Source organism: Phoenix dactylifera, chromosome 11 (genome assembly GCF_051530095.1).
Source record: "Phoenix dactylifera cultivar Ajwa chromosome 11, Ajwa_hap1_PhDact_Kaust_v1.1, whole genome shotgun sequence".
NCBI lineage: Eukaryota > Viridiplantae > Streptophyta > Magnoliopsida > Arecales > Arecaceae > Phoenix > Phoenix dactylifera.
Window position 1 is genome coordinate 19,994,837 of NC_143200.1, and position 17,740 is coordinate 20,012,576.

The 17,740-nt window shown below is 38.2% G+C and overlaps 1 protein-coding gene across 1 annotated transcript; it reads right to left on the reverse strand.

Annotated features, from left to right (window-relative positions):
• Positions 1–2,302: 2,302 nt before the first annotated feature.
• LOC103711979 (WPP domain-interacting protein 2-like) lies at positions 2,303–11,849 on the reverse strand. The gene is made up of 2 exons (XM_008798328.5): positions 10,439–11,849; positions 2,303–3,097 (listed from the first exon to the last, which is right to left on the reverse strand). Exons 1-2 carry the CDS (start codon positions 11,616–11,618, stop codon positions 2,424–2,426), a joined length of 1,854 nt encoding a protein of 617 aa, XP_008796550.3. The 5' UTR covers positions 11,619–11,849; the 3' UTR covers positions 2,303–2,423.
• Positions 11,850–17,740: the final 5,891 nt, after the last annotated feature.

Sequence of the window (17,740 nt, forward strand, 5' to 3'; positions counted from 1 at the left end):
TAGTAAATGTATTCGTATCACAAATGTTCAATTTGATGAAGCATCATTGTGAGCGATTCTCTATGTTTATTCATAATTACCAATTTATTAGCCTACAGGCTGAAATAACTATTATTTCTCCTGTTATGGTGTTTACTAGTTTAACACATTGCATTCGGTCGACCGTCAAAATGGAAATTTTTCTACCTAGGAACATTCCAAGCACACCATGATGCCCTTCCACCACCCAAGTCCCATATTAAAACTTGGAGCTTCTCTTAGATCACAAGAATTTGACCACATTACCGGATGGCATGTTAAAATGAACCATGGATTTCAATTAACGCTATAGAAATTTGACCAGATTTGATCGACCATCGTGCAGTCTCATGAACTGGAGAGGCATGTATGGATTGCTACTTGTCACTTAAAATGCCCATTGATTTGCATACCGACCGAAGAACCGTAGCGAAAAAATTGGGGTAGCTTCTTTTCTTTTTCAATGAAATTCATGTAGAAGTTTACCGGGTATCATTCTAAATTAGCATAAAGGCTTTGAGCAATGCCTATATAACTTTGATATTTCTATGAGTTGCAGATTCACTTTTATTAAGTCTTTAATGCAGTAAACATAACTTATTTGATTACTTCAGAAGCTCATATCTTTTTTTTATTTTTATCTTTTGTGGAGGTGCTAAATGCTAATATGGAAAGGGACCAGAGAAGGGATGGTCCTCTCCTCTGAGATGGAGACGCTAATGAAACACCATTGAATGGTGTCAGCACTGTAACACAAACATAAAAGCGAAGGACGGGTTAGCTGTTGAGGTACCAGCTTACAGAGCTGGTAAAGTATTTTCCTGTCTCTATTAGAACTTGGGGAATTTAGGATATCTGGCGAAGGTCTTGCCCATTGCCAAAAGGCCCCCATGTAAGATAGATATATATAGAGAGAGTGTGTAAGAGAGAGAGGATGGGATGGCATGCGTTGCAAGCTGCAAGCATTAGTGGCTTGCCTCAGCTAGAGTGGACTAACTTTATTTGCAAGAAGACCTACAAAACAACATCGAATACACCCTCTAAGATATATCACATACGCTCAATTCATACATAGTGAGTGGTTTGCTATAAAATTATACCTGCACCATATGCACGACATGACCGAGCACCACATCAATCACTTTATCTCATTTCTGTGGGCTCCTTTCATCATATGATCGTCTTGGTGATTGGCCTACAGGAATGAGACGAGGTGATTGGCGTGGTGCATGGCCACGTTGGTACACACGGTGCAAGATATAATTTCTCATTCATAAGGTATAATCATGCCTTGGGCTAAATCTCTAAAATGAAATAATGGCTAGAAACCGATCAAACACCACCAAAGACCCATCAATCAGACCAACCAATTGGGCAAAGCTTGGTAAATAATAGGGTTCGACGTGCTTCCATTGTTCGATTAATTATATAATCGTTGCTTACATGATCTTGGATGTTGTTTTGAATTTTAAAGGCCTGCCATCTGCTGTCTACCATGAAACCACCCGGTCGTCATGTGCCCGCTATCTTCTTTCTAATACATTGATCATGGAATGCAGATTAAAAGAGAGAACTTGGAGGAGGTTAAAATTTCATCACCACCTGCCTATTAGGGTTCTAAGCATCATGCAGATTAAACTCAAGATAAAAGCCGAGAAGCATAGCAGCCTGCTGATTCTATTCCCACCTTTCTATCAAGATGCAACCACAAGCCCGAATATTATCAGAAGATCACCGCAAAAGAAGATTGCTCTAGAAATTGTAGCAGCACAGGATCGCAACTGCAGTGGTACTCTGGAAGTTCTGAAAGCCATCACAGAATGGTTATACAACATTACCATCTTAGGCTGGTCCATAGCCTTACAGAATCCATATAACAGTTAAAAACTTACCATCACCAGAGGCAGCTTAACTGGTTACTGTAAATTCTCAAACTTACTAATTCCCACTTCATAATAAATGAAAATAAATAGCATAAAAAAATTCCTTTTTCTACAGCACAAAGGAAAGACTGCCAGAGTGGAGTATATGAAGGAAAATAGAAATCAATGACATCAGTTGCATCTGTAGCAATGCAAGGCAAATCTCAATCACTTGGACCAGAGGAAAAAAAATCAAGAACTAATGCCTCAATCTTCCTCTACACAGAATGATCTATTACAATATCGATATTAACTCCACATCACATAATGTCAAACCAGCTAAATTTTTTTGTGTAATAAAATTTTTTTGGAGTTGCGCACAAACACCGAACAGAATTAATTGCTTATTTGAGCTAAAAAAGTGTGATGCAATTAGCAAATTTATTGACTCAAGAGTGCTAAAGAATATTAAGAAGGCAGCATATACATTCATATTTGCCTAATAACGTCTTACACAAACTACTTTGGGTTGTTTTCCAGAATTTAGGTGGGTACAACCCCATCAGACGGGGGCAGCAGCTGCATGAGAAACAACCCAAAGGCGATGGACAACATTACCAGCTGAATCAAACAACAGAGAGAAGACTTAAAGAGTTTATTCTGCACCCTCAAGACCTCTCCAGTCCCTACCAGCTCTTTGCAGTAAGCCTCTAATTCCTCCATTTTTTCCTTCAACGTGATAGCCTTATTCTCGGTATCTCTCAAATTAAGCATAATATGTGTTTGATCCCCAGCGAGAGACTTCTGGTCCTCAAGGAGAGCAATGTGATCTTCTGCCTGGAGTATCCAATTCTGGGTAGTTCTTGTCATGATCAGATACTCGATTTCTGCCTCCATCTTCTTCAGAAGCAGGTTCTCAAGATCAAACTGCATCTCCTTGCACTTCTCTTGAAGTAATGGTAGATCAGCATTCCCTATTTCCTTGCTTGGCAACTCAGTTCCGTTGAGAATCGCTTCAAGTTCAAGCACCTTCAGTTCGCTAGCCTTGACAGTTGCCACTGCTTCTTCCAGTTTATATTGAAGATGTTCCATCTTTTGATTCAATTGGACTGAATCAGCTTCAGGAGACGGGGAGCAACTCCCTTCTTCTGCTTCATTGTTGTCATTAAAGTCATCAACACCTGGCTCCTTCCCAATTTCCCCAATTTTCTCAATTTCTGAACAGGGAGAACATAACAGAAAACCAATCAGTTTGTGATGAAGCAACTTTGTGCAAACAGATATGCAAGTGATAAACATTTTTCAGGCAATTAAAGTTCTGCTCATTGCTGGCAGTCTCAGACTAAGAGGTAACTATCTTAAGCATTATCAACTACAAGTATCTGGTCGACTTAAACAATCACAGAATCAACTAAAAAGTTTGATATATAGCATCATATATCCATAAAGGTGTAAGTTCATAAGTATGGCTTTAACCAACAAAGTTTCTCATATTGCTATTTAATGCGACATAAGGATCTCGCAGAATCAGTTTGCTTCAGTGGAACCTGAAATCATCCAAAAATTCAATACCCCATGCTCTAGCTGATGCAGTTTTAGAGTCTGACTTTAGTGGAAAAGAGTAAGATATTGACAAAATTTTACAAAATAAGACATAGAGAAATGCTGAAATGTATGATTAATATATGATATGTTATGTAATAAAATATCATGATATGAAATTTTTCATATGAAAATATGTTGAAGCATGTTAATTAATTGCTTATGATTTATACATGCTATGAGATAGCCATGATGCATAATAGTTTATTTTAGACATGTTAAATGTATGTTACAATTAAAGAATGTGCTAGAGACTAGTAAGCCCTCAATAAAAATTATATTAAGTCATAGTGTTGAAAAACTTTGAGCTAACCCATTCTAGAACAATTAATCTAATTGGTGTCTAAGGAAAGCACTAAAGGTGGTTACTTAATTAGGACCTTACTCTCTGAGTAAGGGGAGCCTCCCACCTGCTTACCTGGCCAATTGTTTGATTGCCTATTATGGATAAGCTTAATATTGATATAACACTATTGATAGCCTTCCTTCATGCCTCGATATTATTATGTCAAGATCCATGCTAGTTTGTTGTGCTAACACAAGACTTGCAATGGGGACTGATGTTATACTGTCTTGGTGCATTAAGATGCTTATGGCATATTTTAATATATTGCCTTGTTGTGCAACCACAAGGGCAATATTATTCGAATATGACTATATGGAAATGAAGGGTTTGACTTAACTAAAATATTATTGTTTGTTGTGCTAACACAAGGCAATAAGTATTTTAAGAGGACAAGATAAAGTTGAGAATTGCATGAGATGCAATTGGAAAGAGTTTCCTACCTTTGAACTCATAAGAGTTTGTTGTGTAAACACAAGGCTTTTTATGATGAATTAGGATCTCAACCCTACTAAGAAAAATTATATTTTCACGTTTATCATAGGAGAGGGCTATGATATTCGATAAAAATAGTAGGAGACAAATTAGATTAAAGTCCTTATCTAGTTGCAAACATGTCATAATGATTGGTCTGCTTATATTAGTTTTGTTCTTGCATATGTAGAATTATTAAATGGCTTCTTCACTTTCACTAAGAGGCATCTTAGATGCCAACAAGTTGACCGGACCAAACTATGTGGATTGGTTGAGGATTTAAAGATAGTACTCACTCAGGAGAAAATTTCCTATATACTTGAAACCCCTGATCTTGGAGATCTAGGGGATGATGCTACAGAAGAGGAGGTTGCCACACATAAGATGTGGAAAAATGATAGTGTGACTGTCAAATGTATCATACTTGCCTCTATGAACAATGAATTACAGAGGCAACATGAAGGCATGGACACTCAATCCATACTTCTCAATTTAAAAGAGTTGTATGGAGAACAAAGCAGGACTGCTAGGTATGAAATATCTAAGCAGTTGTTCCGTGCTAGAATGAATGAAGAAACTCCAGTGCAAAACCATGTTCTTAGGGTTATAGACTTGATCACGACTCTATGAAATAAATATCTTAAGATATTTATCATGTAAAAGCACATCAGATAATGATAGTAGAGAAGAACAGATGGACATGTAGTAAAACAACTAGGAACTAGGGGAAAAAATCAACAACAAATACATTAGCGAAAGCTTGACACTCATAACAAACAAGGAAATGAGCATGATATCAAGAAAATAGTGTCATAAGCAGCAAAGAAGTGATGAGTCTTAACGGCTTAGTGAAGATTGATCCTTTACGTCTAGACCTACCAACTATGTAAATGTGGTTTTCTAAAAGTAATGATACATGTAGGTTACAGTCACGGATGAATATTGATAAATAACTACATGTTCCCTTCTTAGATTGTCATAATTAAATGCTGATAACGTGGCTTTCTATAACAGGGACTGATGAATAATTACATGCTCCATTTTTGGATTGCCATAAAAAAATCACAGGGATTAATGAATAATTACATGCTCTTTTCTTGGATTGCCATAATGGAATGCTGTAACCAATTCAAAATCTGCATGAGATTGGACAAGGAAACCATGGAGATGGTCAAACATAACTATTGATCATGCTGGCCAATGTTCAAAGGACAACATAGGAATTCTTCAAATCATCAAAATTCATAATTGTTCCAGCACTAGGATACCATCATGATCCTAGGGAAATGTGGATTGACACTTCATTGATGATGACAGTTATTGAATCAGATCTTTATACTCTTTGATGACTGATGAATTGATCTCATAATCTGCATAATTATAAATCAAAATGCTTGTTGTTATACCAGCAAAAGGCTCTTCTTATGAACTTCCATCTGCTACTATCAACCTGTCATTTGTTAGATCTTCAACAGCTTGCTTATTTGATGCTGGTGTGGATGATCCTTCTTCATTAACTAAATCTTCAGTTCCTTGAACTAATTTCTTTGATCATGCAACCATTACCTCTTCAGCTTTAGTTCTCATCAATTATCTTTCACATCTAGGTCATAATGCGATACAACTAATCAAACTTCTTATCACATTTTTGGATCTCTCATTGTTAGATTTTTATGGTTTTGCCTTAATGATCTCACAGCTATGATACCAATTTAATGTATATTGATCCTTGATTAACAGATCTGCAAGTACTATACATCTGAATTCCGAGATTAATATACATCTAATTTCAAGGAGAATAGGAAAATAAAATGAAATAATAAGACAACTGAATCCATGGTCATACAAGCAATCTGAAGCCCAAGAAAACCTACATTAAGTTTGGACTCTACAACACAAAAAATCAGAAAATAAACTGAAATCTTCATCAGCATTATTCACTATCCTTGGGGATGACCTTATATAAGCCATAATTATTTAAGCACATAAGAAGCCTATTTTAAACCTATATTAAGCAATCATAAATCTTAAATTCAACTTGTTCTAGAAGAAAACAAGACATATACCTATATCCTGCCATAGCAACTTCAGTTCATGATAGCCTGGGTAAAAAAAAACCTGTTTGTGCATCATAGTTGTGCAAGAGATGTGGTTTGCCTAGGAAACCCAAATGCATATCTCCAAGCTCGAAACAACACTCAGAACTACAAGGTTCACAGCTTCGGCTGTTATTTTCTCCTCAAAAGGAAAACGAGTCCTAATCTAAAGCCTAATCTAATTGCATCACAAAGTAGACGGGATAACAACAAAACAAGAAGGCATAATCTAAAAAGCCTACATGGAGGTTTGAGAAAGCATTTGAAGATAGCCTTTGATTGGAATGCATGACAAAGAAGGGTTAACAAATCATGACCATAAACACATGCCACACAGTTCATTATTTACCCTTTTGACTACAATCAAAATGACAATACAGAAAATGGATCAAAGAGCAAAATATGCAAATGCATGGTGATAAGAATGAAGTGATTTAAGCTTAGCAAATAGTAACAGCTAGCATACTTCATGAGTCTCTGATTCCCAAGTGTAACTTTGCACCTTGCAACAACTTGCTATGCACTTTGCACCATCACCTATTTGATAGCTTAGAGAACATACAATACAAACTAGTACCATTATTCATACATGGACTGCTAATAAGCATGTATTATGCAGTTGTGAAATATTAAAGAGGAGGTGTTAATTAAGAAGGAGCTATGTTAAGTTTCAATCTTCCTAATTGTCAATCACTTTGATCTCCAACAATCCTTTAAAAGAAAATAATAAGTTTGCATATATGAATCATATATTTAATATGTAAACAGCATACTCAGTTGACTAGTCAGTGCTAAGTAGCATAAAATTTTATAACGTTATAATATATTCAAAAGGAGAATTATTGTCATACTTCACTAGAAGTTTCATTCCTAGCACTTTTGTGTCCTTTAATATCCTTTAGCATACATGATAACATGATAAAGTGCCAATAATTCAAGCTAACATAATTATGACACTCCACTTTGAATACGAAGGAGTAATGTCATGTCATAGCATCCAAAAGTTTTAACACTCCTAAATTCTTAGAGAGTGGAGTTTCCAAGTAACAAAGGATATTTTGGAAGGTTGTTGAAAGGTTGGAATCTCCATCTCATGAGGGATTTGATGCATTAGACCATATACTAGTGGTTAGGCATTATAATCTAATTAATTTGGGAAGGACTTATCATATATGCAAGTAAAAAGAGGATTATTGATGGTTGTGATCAAGAGAAAATTTGTGTTCTTTCAGAGTTCTTTTTCTCAGTACTGATCAAAACACTCCTTTTTCTAATAGAATCACTTATTTTAGTTTTTATTCTGTGTTACTTTTTTTATTTGCATGCAAGGTTTCATGGCAGAACTTAGAAGAAGAAACAAAAAGCTTGTGCATGACCTTGGTAACAACTTTTTTAAATATATGCATGAGTCCACCAAAGAATACATGAACATACACACACAGCTATTTAAACATTCAGCAGTGGCACACATACACTGTGAGCATGTCCCTCATATACACCCCCAAAAGGTGGTCCTCATAGAAGATCCTCATTAATGTTCAGCCTACAATTCTAGCATGACAACGTGACATCGCTTGGATAAAAATCAAGATAACTTTATCTGATTTTATTTGCAAAAGAATGCAAAAATGAATGCTCCATCCATAAAAGAGAATTTGTCTGCCATGCCACTCCAATCTGGAGAGCAAGCAGAACTAAAAATTGTGGCTAGATAGCTCTTAAGAAGATATTCTCATGGAAATGATGGAATCAACGAAAGATGATATTGTACCTTGTTATGTGAAAAATTGAGGCTAGATAGCGCCAGATAAGGTTATGACTCACTCAGTAAAGTCAGAAATTGCAATATTTCACGTAGCAAAGAAAAGGCAATTGGCCCAGCAAAATTTATGTCAGAGTGGATAAAAAAGTAATTACAGGTACAAAGCGTTCCAAACCCTCAGCAGACGTCAACAAAAATATTTATTATGACAAATGAGTTGCTCTGTTTTGTTAACGGGAAAATTTTCTGTAAGGCATAACAGCAAAGAACAAAAGAATCTGGAGAATAAACAACTTGTCTCTCCCCCCCCCTTCTCTCTCTCTCTCTCTCTCTCTCTCTCTCTTTATACACATACACATATTCACATGCATACATCTATATACATATATGTAAACATATACATACACATGCATATATTAAATACATACATACATACATATGTGCGTACATCATACCGATATATGTATGTACGTGCATAAATATATATAGTTGGACTTGGCTATACAGTATAGCCTATACTCGAGTGGAACTCCACTCCGATCCGGTTAGGTCTACAATGAATAAGAAAGGTTCCACATCAATAATCCAAGCAGTTAGATATGATCTACTACTTCTAGACCGCATACACATAAAAAATTATGATTTGAAGACCCCTAGCCGATGCATTAAGCAATAATACATATATATATATAATTTAGCATTATTTAGGCTGCTCGATTTTTTTGACCATTTGATGCAAAGGCTAGGGATATATAGGGATCTCCAAATCATGCGATTTTTGGAATGTAGGCAATTTTCAAGTAGTAAATCACATCCAACGGGTCGGATCATCAATGTGCGACCCTTTCATCCCATTTAGACCTAACTAGATCTAAGTAGAGATTCACTTGAGTGTAGTTCGCATGCATATATATATGTATATATACATATATATATATGTGTGTGTGTGTGCGCGCGCGCGCGCGCCTGTGTGTGTATGTGTGTATATGTGTATGTATGTGTGCATTTATATATATACACACAAGTACGTACATACGACATATGAATGTATTTATTTATACGTATATATGTATTTATGTGTTCATACATACATATATACAAACATAGATACATATGCATATATAGAAATATAAATATGCAGACATATATTTATGTGTATATATATATGTGCATGTTTTTGTATATGTAGGCATGTATATATACATATCACATATAAAGCTAAACTTAGCTCCACTCGAGTGAAACTTCACCCAGATCTAGTCGGGTCTACATTGGATGATGGGAGTCCAACATCAACGATTTGAGCCATTGGATATGATCTACCATCTCTAAACCATTCATTATACACTAAAAATTATGTAATCTACAGACTCCTAGCCTATACATCAAATAATCAAAAAATTGGACAGTCTAAATCACATGAAACAATTCATTTTTTTTATCACTTCATGCATATGTTAGAGGACTCCTGATTATATAAATTTTGGTGTGTAAGCAATTTATAGGTAGTAGATCACATCTGATGGCTCGAAGATTATATATATATATATATAACCATATGGATGAGAAATACTAAATGACTAGGTTATGAAGAAAACGATCCAAGAAAAGGATAATGCTAGGGAGCAAAGGACTGTACCAAGGAATACAATAGCATTTATGAAATGCAATAACTATATCCTTCTGAACAATTTAGCCGTGATATCAATTCAAGTGTCGTAATAAATCATGTACCTGGCAAAAATAACCTACTTTTCCACTAACAACTGAAACAACATTCAGTCTTCCTGACATGCAACATATTAGCAAATGTGAGTGATAGCAAAGCTAGAAGCAATTATCAAATTAGTGATGATAATATTGTGACTGACAAATACTACTAAACTTTTGACAGACAAGTTAGAAAACTTAAAACCACTAAAGAGAACCATTGTTATTTCTGATAACCTGTACACTGACAATGTTCAATACTTCAGTCTGTATCTTCACCCTCTATATCACCATAAAGAGAGCAGATGAATGATGAACAAAACAAACGTTACATTTTTTATTCTAGTTTATCTGCAGCCCAATCTTGTTATTTTCTACAGCATGATCTAACAAGACTATTCACAGCAGAATAAAGTATATAATCTAAAAAAGCAACAATAGTATGAAACTGACAGTGCATATAAGAGGAGAGGCAAATCATTGTACATAAAAACAGAAAATAAGTACACTACCTTATCTTCACTCCCAAAAAAAAAAAAAAAAAAAAGCAATATGGAGATACAGGCTGTACCACTTTCTAGAGCTTGCTGAGCTGCTTCAAGCAAAATAAGTGACTCCGAAAAAGGATCAAGATTTGGATGTGGCCAGTGACTCTCACTTTTTTCAACATTCTCTTCTGCCAATAAGTCAGCATCTAAATCTGCCTTTGAAAAATCTTCAATCCCCCCATCCTCTTTGTGGCAAGGTGATCGGACTTCATCACTTGGCTGAGCTTCATCGCTGTGATCTCGATCATATTTTATGGACTCGTCACTCTGCTTTCCATTTCTAACCACGCTGCCCCTCCGCATAAAAGCTGCATTAGAGCTTCTCAAGTCAGACTCTACACTAGAATTTGAATTTTCCTTCTCAATTCTAACCTGATCTCCTCTAAACTTCTTACTGATATCTAAGTCACCTACTCTCCCCTGTTGACCCCTTTGTTGTAAAACATTCCCTGATCCTCCCCCACGAAAATTTTTCACCCTGCCCCTCTCCCTCCCGAATCCAACTGCTTCATGCATCAGCCTTGGAGCACTTGCAGCCGTCGAAGACTTGCTACTTCGGTCCTCACTGTTCTCGGAATCCAAGCCGATAGAGAAGCCAGCAGAAGCCTCCAACAGTCCAAGCTCTGGATCCAAGGTGCCACCAGCAACTGCAAGGGGAGCCCCTCTGGCATTCCTCGACTCCACAGAAGCCATTGAACCCTCGCCGCTCTTCTGCTTGTTCTCATCACGAGCCTTTTGAGGCTCCATGAGCGAAAGCCTGCGTTTCAGAACCTGAGCAGAATCAGCACCAGTAGTTCCATCCTTATTCAAATCTCTCCTTATCCTCCTCCATTTCTTTAATCCATACCCCTTCGTAGGTGTTGGCTTTGACGCCACCACCTCAGAAGCTGCAGTTGGAGATACAATTGACCTCAGTGGCGAACCAGCCATATTCTCCATTCGAACTCCAGCTCCGTTCACTTTTGCATCCATGGGAGCCGATACAATTGCTTCAGCAGGAGATACACATCCTATCTCCTCCCTAACATCATCAGCACACCCGGTCTCGACCGGGGAATGGTTCTTAATATGTTCTTCGGGACCCATGTCGCCACTGACCTCCACCTTAATTCCACCTAAAGGCGCCATCTTTTCTAGGGTTTCACTCTCCTTCTCCTCTCCCATCTCCTCAAACCTAGATTTCGAGAACTCCTCTAAATCCATACCTCAGCGTACCCCAACAACCTAGACCTAGCACAATTTACAATGATCAACAACAGAATTCCCCAGATCTCCAGACAAACTACCACAACAAAATTCACCAGATCTCCAAAGAAACTCAAATTCCTCCACTATAAGGGAATCAAGAACGCGGGCGCTTCCACCGAAATCCCACCGAAATTTCCCCGGCAAAAAGCTCAAACATAAAGATTATAGCACGAATTGCGAGAAAAAGCGTACCTTTCTATGGTCCCGTTTCGGGCTTAGGGTTCTTGGAATTGGAGACCGGAAAGGATCAGAAGGAGCGAACTGCAAACCCTAGAAATTCGCGAAGACGAAGACGAAGAGGCGAGGAGAAAAATTACAGATATAATAAAAAATGGGCATAAATTGTCGTAATAATAATATGAGTAAATTATTCGTTTTCTTATTGTTATTACGTGGAAGGAAAGGCAGCGGACAGATGTACAAGTGGGAACCCCACACATGGGGGTGGTTCTATATACACCCCCCCTATTGCTAAGGACACCCCCCAAAAACCAAAAAAAAAATACCCAAACTAACCTTTAGTGTAATTACCATATTGCCCTTGAAATTTTCTCATACACCCTCCTTCCTCCTCCTCCGTTTCGTTTTGAAAAGAAAAAAAAAAAACACCCCTCAAACCCCCCTTAAACCCCTCGATCCATTTACATCGTTTAGGCGATCTTTAAAGGAGATTTAAGCCCCATTCGAAGCATGGACAAGCAACTAGTGATTTGGGACGAAGAATCGGCCGCAAAGGTACGTGTTCCACCTTGTTTCGAAATTTTTTTTTTTTCACGGTTCGTGCTCCGTTCGGCACTGAATCGCCGAACAAAAGGCTTCTGTTCGGCTGAACAGTGCCGAACAGAAGCCTTCTGTTCGGCTTCTGTTCGGCAACCCTCAACCGAACAGATCTGTTCGGCTGCCCAGTGCCGAACAGAAGGCTTCTGTCCGGCACTGTTCAGCCGAACAGAAGCCTTTTGTTCGGCGATCCAGTGCCGAACGGAGCACGAACCGTGAAAAAAAAAATTTCGGGAGAAGCCGGCGAGGTGGTTCCGGGAGAAGCCGGCGAGGTGGTCGGAGATCGGGAGAATGCCGGCGACGAGAGGGAGAAGGGGGAACGGGGGGGTTTTGGGCGTTGGCGAGGTGTTTTGGAGGGGAAGAGCGGGGTGGGGGGGGGTTTGGGGGGTGTAGAGAGCAATTTAGGTGAGGGGGTGGGGAGGGTGGGGGGTAATTTAGGAATTTTCAATTTTTTAGGGGTGTCCTTAGCAAATGGGGGGGTGTAGAGAGTATTTAATTTTTTTTTAATTTTTGGGGGGTGTCCTGAGCAATAGGGGGGGTGTATATAGAACCACCCCACACATGGGGGTAGTTCTATATACACCCCCCTATTGCTCAGGACACCCCCCAAAAACCAAAAAAAAATACCCAAACTAACCTTTAGTGTAATTACCATATTGCCCTTGAAATTTTCTCATACACCCCCCTTCCTCCTCCTCCGTTTCGTTTTGAAAAGAAAAAAAAAAACACCCCTCAAACCCCCCTTAAACCCCTCGATCCATTTACATCGTTTAGGCGATCTTTGAAGGAGATTTAAGCCCCATTCGAAGCATGGACAAGCAACTAGTGATTTGGGACGAAGAATCGGCCGCAAAGGTACGTGTTCCACCTTGTTTCGAAATTTTTTTTTTTCACGGTTCGTGCTCCGTTCGGCACTGGATCGCCGAACAAAAGGCTTCTGTTCGGCTGAACAGTGCCGAACAGAAGCCTTCTGTTCGGCAACCCTCAACCGAACAGATCTGTTCGGCTGCACAGTGCCGAACAGAAGGCTTCTGTCCGGCACTGTTCAGCCGAACAGAAGCCTTTTGTTCGGCGATCCAGTGCCGAACGGAGCACGAACCGTGAAAAAAAAATTTCGGGAGAAGCCGGCGAGGTGGTTCCGGGAGAAGCCGGCGAGGTGGTCGGAGATCGGGAGAATGCCGGCGACGAGAGGGAGAAGGGGGAATGGGGGGGTTTTGGGCGTTGGCGAGGTGTTTTGGAGGGGAAGAGCGGGGTGGGGGGGGTTTGGGGGGTGTAGAGAGCAATTTAGGTGAGGGGGTGGGGAGGGTGGGGGGTAATTTAGGAATTTTTAATTTTTTAGGGGTGTCCTTAGCAAATGGGGGGGTGTAGAGAGTATTTAATTTTTTTTTAATTTTTGGGGGGTGTCCTGAGCAATAGGGGGGGTGTATATAGAACCACCCCACACATGGCGGTGTTTGCCGCAGTCACGTAGGGAAATGCGACCAGATATTAGATATAATTACAGAAATGCCTCAATCTCGGCTCCGCTTAGACGCATCATGCAAAAACATCGAAACTACCGGTCAGGAGTTGACACGTCATCAATATTGCTCTTCGTGATTGACATGGGTTACTCCTCTGTTTGTTTGTTTTTTTGTGATAAAATTAACATCATCCCCCCCCCCCCCCCCCGAGATTACGTAATCCTTGGATCTTTATTTTACGACATGGGAAAACAAGATTATCTGCCTGTCGTTCATAACAAAATTCATTAAAAGTTTCAGATTTGGTATTTCTCCATCTATCGCCTCATTTCGCCTAAGCCCGATTACGGTATAGATAGAGGAAGATAGTAACAGGTACTACACTCGACGCACGGACCGTTCACTTTGTTTTTTCTGTAGATTCCGAAATACTCGATCGATTTCGACGGCATTGATGACAAGTTTCTTCTTTCCTATGCGACAAGTGGGCCGTCAGTCCTTTCTCTCTCTTAAGGGGGCACCGAAAGGACTTTTTTCGACCTTAACCGATAATCCAACTTTGACCGGAATGAAAGAAGGCTGGGGAAAGCATCAAGACTTGAAAGTTTCAGACGACGACAAATCACTATAAGTGCTAGAAAGAAAAGAAAGAGTCAAGCAAGCCCTGTGTAACCGAATAGGAATAGCACTATCCGTACCGTCAAAAGAATCAAAGAAAAAAAAGGATTAGCCTTTGGTCTACACGTCAAAGATCTTCGTGATCATCTTCTCGGATTAGGACCAAGTTTTTGCAAGTAAGTAAACAATTCTAAAGCTTACTCTCTATGGGGCATATCAAAATTGCATCTCAATCTTAGGGGTTTTTTTTTTTGATGAATTGGATGTATTATACATAGAAGGTACGAATATATTCAAAAAAAATCAAAAAGATAACAAGTTTCGAAAGGCAATATCTTTCAATCTTTGCTTTGTATCTTGGGTTTAGAGGTTAGCTTTGTTAGGTGGGTCCATTGATTTGAGCTCAACTTATTCTAAAGAAATGCACCAATCACAAACTAAGCTTGAGTATGTTTGATTAATGCTAAGTCAAACTTGAATATGGGTGCTTGAGCTTGAGTGGAGCTTGAACACCAACTAGCTTGATTAAACTAAGTTTAACTAGATTAGTATCTAGCTTAGTATGACTTAGCTTATTCGTATCCCTACAAGTAAGCCACTTTTAGTGTCAAATGAAGTTTAATGATAAATCTCTCTGTATGTTATTTATATTAAGACCATAAATAGGGATTCTAATACAACGAGGATAAAACCATTTTGTGGTCACTATGTGAAAATGGGAAATAAAATTAATTGGCAAGTCTATTTATAGTTCAATAATTTCCTTAAAACCAAATTTTTTTTTTTCATATGGTGTTCATCAATCTATAGTCACTATATAAAATATGGAGAATAAAATTTGATAATAGGTCACTATTCGAATTTCATGTTTACATGTAACAGCCACAAAACTATTAAAAGGTTAATGATATGTACCTCTATTGTGTATTGTTTATAATAATTTCTAAATTTATGTTTCTATGGTGATAGAAATTCAATCGATGAAACATGAGAAATAAAATTAATAAAATTTAATGCTAGTTCATTGATTAAAGTAAAATCTAAACTTTGTATTTCCGTATAATAATCATAGACCTATTCTATGAGTAGTATAATAAAAATTGGAAATGAAATTTAATGATAGGTCTTTTTATAGTTCACTTATTCTATTAAGATCCAAATTTATTATTTACAAATAATAACATAGATTGGAATGTTGTGCCCATGGATATGGCTCTGTCTCTTAGACATGCATGCTTCGAAACTCTTGCTAGTTAATGCAATACCACTGGTTGTTAGACGAAAATTATTGTAGAAAAAAAAGTGAGATGTGACTTTTATTTTTTATTCTAGTTTTAAAAATAAAAGATAGAAATAACTATCAAAAAAAATTTACTTTTGAAGTGGAGAAAATAAAAAAAAAGCAAGGCAAGCCATTCTTAGGGCAGAAAAGGAAGTCAACAATTATATATAAAAACATGATTTTGAACTGGCTAGTCCAAGTAATTAATTGTCAAGTCTGTTGAGCCGAACTAGCCTATAGCTTATATAACATATCATGAACTAAAACAAAAAATGCTTGCATCATGCTCCAGATTGTTTGAGTTTTTGGTGGATCTGTGGATTGGCCAATTTTTAATTTATGAAAAAGAATCAAATCTTGATGTATCATATTGCCATCGTAGTATTGCATCTATTAATCTTGAGCAAGTTAAAAGCACATCTCTTAAAACCCTCCAGTCTAAGATTTCCTCTGAATCATGATTTAAAAAAAAAAAAAAGCTGAAGTCCTTGTGCTTAAGGTTCCATCTAGGCAAGATATATACTGGTTTGTATCCATGTCCGGCATAAGGGCACTCACTGACATTATGTGATTTATCTTTCCAGCTGGTCTGTTTGCATGCATATTCTATAGTTCAAAAATAAAAGAATGTTATGTTGAATCCGTTGAAGATATATTTTTCCTACGTGTCCGGTTTGGGTACCCATCGAGAAGACCAATTTGCTCGTTGGCATGGTATATATCTTCGTACATGCATCTTAATATGAGCAGGATGCGAGCGGTACGTGAATGTTAACACCCGACATGAATCTGAGATTTCTTTCATATTCTGAGAATTCTTTGCTGTGTATTATACTGAAAAGTATCAGAATATATTTCTAGCATAAATAAGAGCCGCTCGTTTCTAGCAGTGCAAAAATCCCGCCACAAAGGATCTGAAATCCTAGTGTAGATCACCCATCGCGTTATTATTTTTATGAAGAATGTTTTGTGTAACCTTAGCCTACCACACACTCTGACCTAGTTTTTTCTTGCAAATTGCTAAGGGTAAAATGGATGATATAATTCTTCATGAAAACCTACTGGGAGTACCAACGATTGAAACTGGATCTTTTGCGATGTATCTGTTATACCATTGAGATCAATGCATACTTGAATCATCGCCATGTCGTCCATCTCGAAAATGAAGGGCTTACTCGGACCAGCTTCTGTCTTTGCTTAACACACATGCTGAACTTTTGAAGGCTTCATCAAGGCAAGAGCCTTCGGAGTGTTTCTGGTCTTAGCTACTCGTCAACAAGAGGGCAAAGGGTGTTGCCATCGTACCTAGATCTTTCTGGGTGCATCTTTCCAGTAGGATGATTTAGGCCTCCCTTCATTAAGGGTTGCCTATGGTGAAGGCTCTAAGATTATATCAAAGGGGATCGAACACTCAAACTCAATAACATAGCAGTTTGCAATGCGACGCTGCCATTGATGCTGCGACTGCCACCATCGAGATCATTCTTGTTGTTGTATCCTCTTTGCAAACATAGAAGAAGATGAAGAGCATACACAGACCGACCTGCAACCCTATACTCCCTTGTTGTGCACATTTTATTGAATGGGGATTTCCCTCTATTTATGCCTTAACAAACTTCATACTGCGCTGGGCCTCGGAAAATCTTTTGAACCTTGCTTTGCGTTGACATGACATTGGAATAACGCTTGCTCAATTTTTCTCCTTCAGAAAGGACTTAAATTTTGTCCAGTATGTCTTGAACTTACAAGCCTTGGGGAGTCAAAAAAGCGACCTTTTTTTCTTGGGACGGAGCAAGTGAAACGAGTGGAGCGTAGCGCAGCGAGCAAAGTAGGTGGAGCGGTCAATGTAAATTTCATTATTTGTGTAAGACCCAGCCCTTTGGCCTGGCCCATCACTGAAATAGGCCCAAAGAGAAAACAAAAAAAAGAAGGGAACG

Bases quoted from the DNA above. Each gene is read 5' to 3' on its own strand.
- LOC103711979 (XM_008798328.5), bottom strand. From the start codon at position 11,618: ATGGATTTAGAGGAGTTCTCGAAATCTAGGTTTGAGGAGATGGGAGAG. The intron at 3,098-10,438 runs GTACAGCCTGTA...CTCCCTGTTCAG, and splicing joins TCAGCAAGCTCTAGAAAGTG to AAATTGAGAAAATTGGGGAA.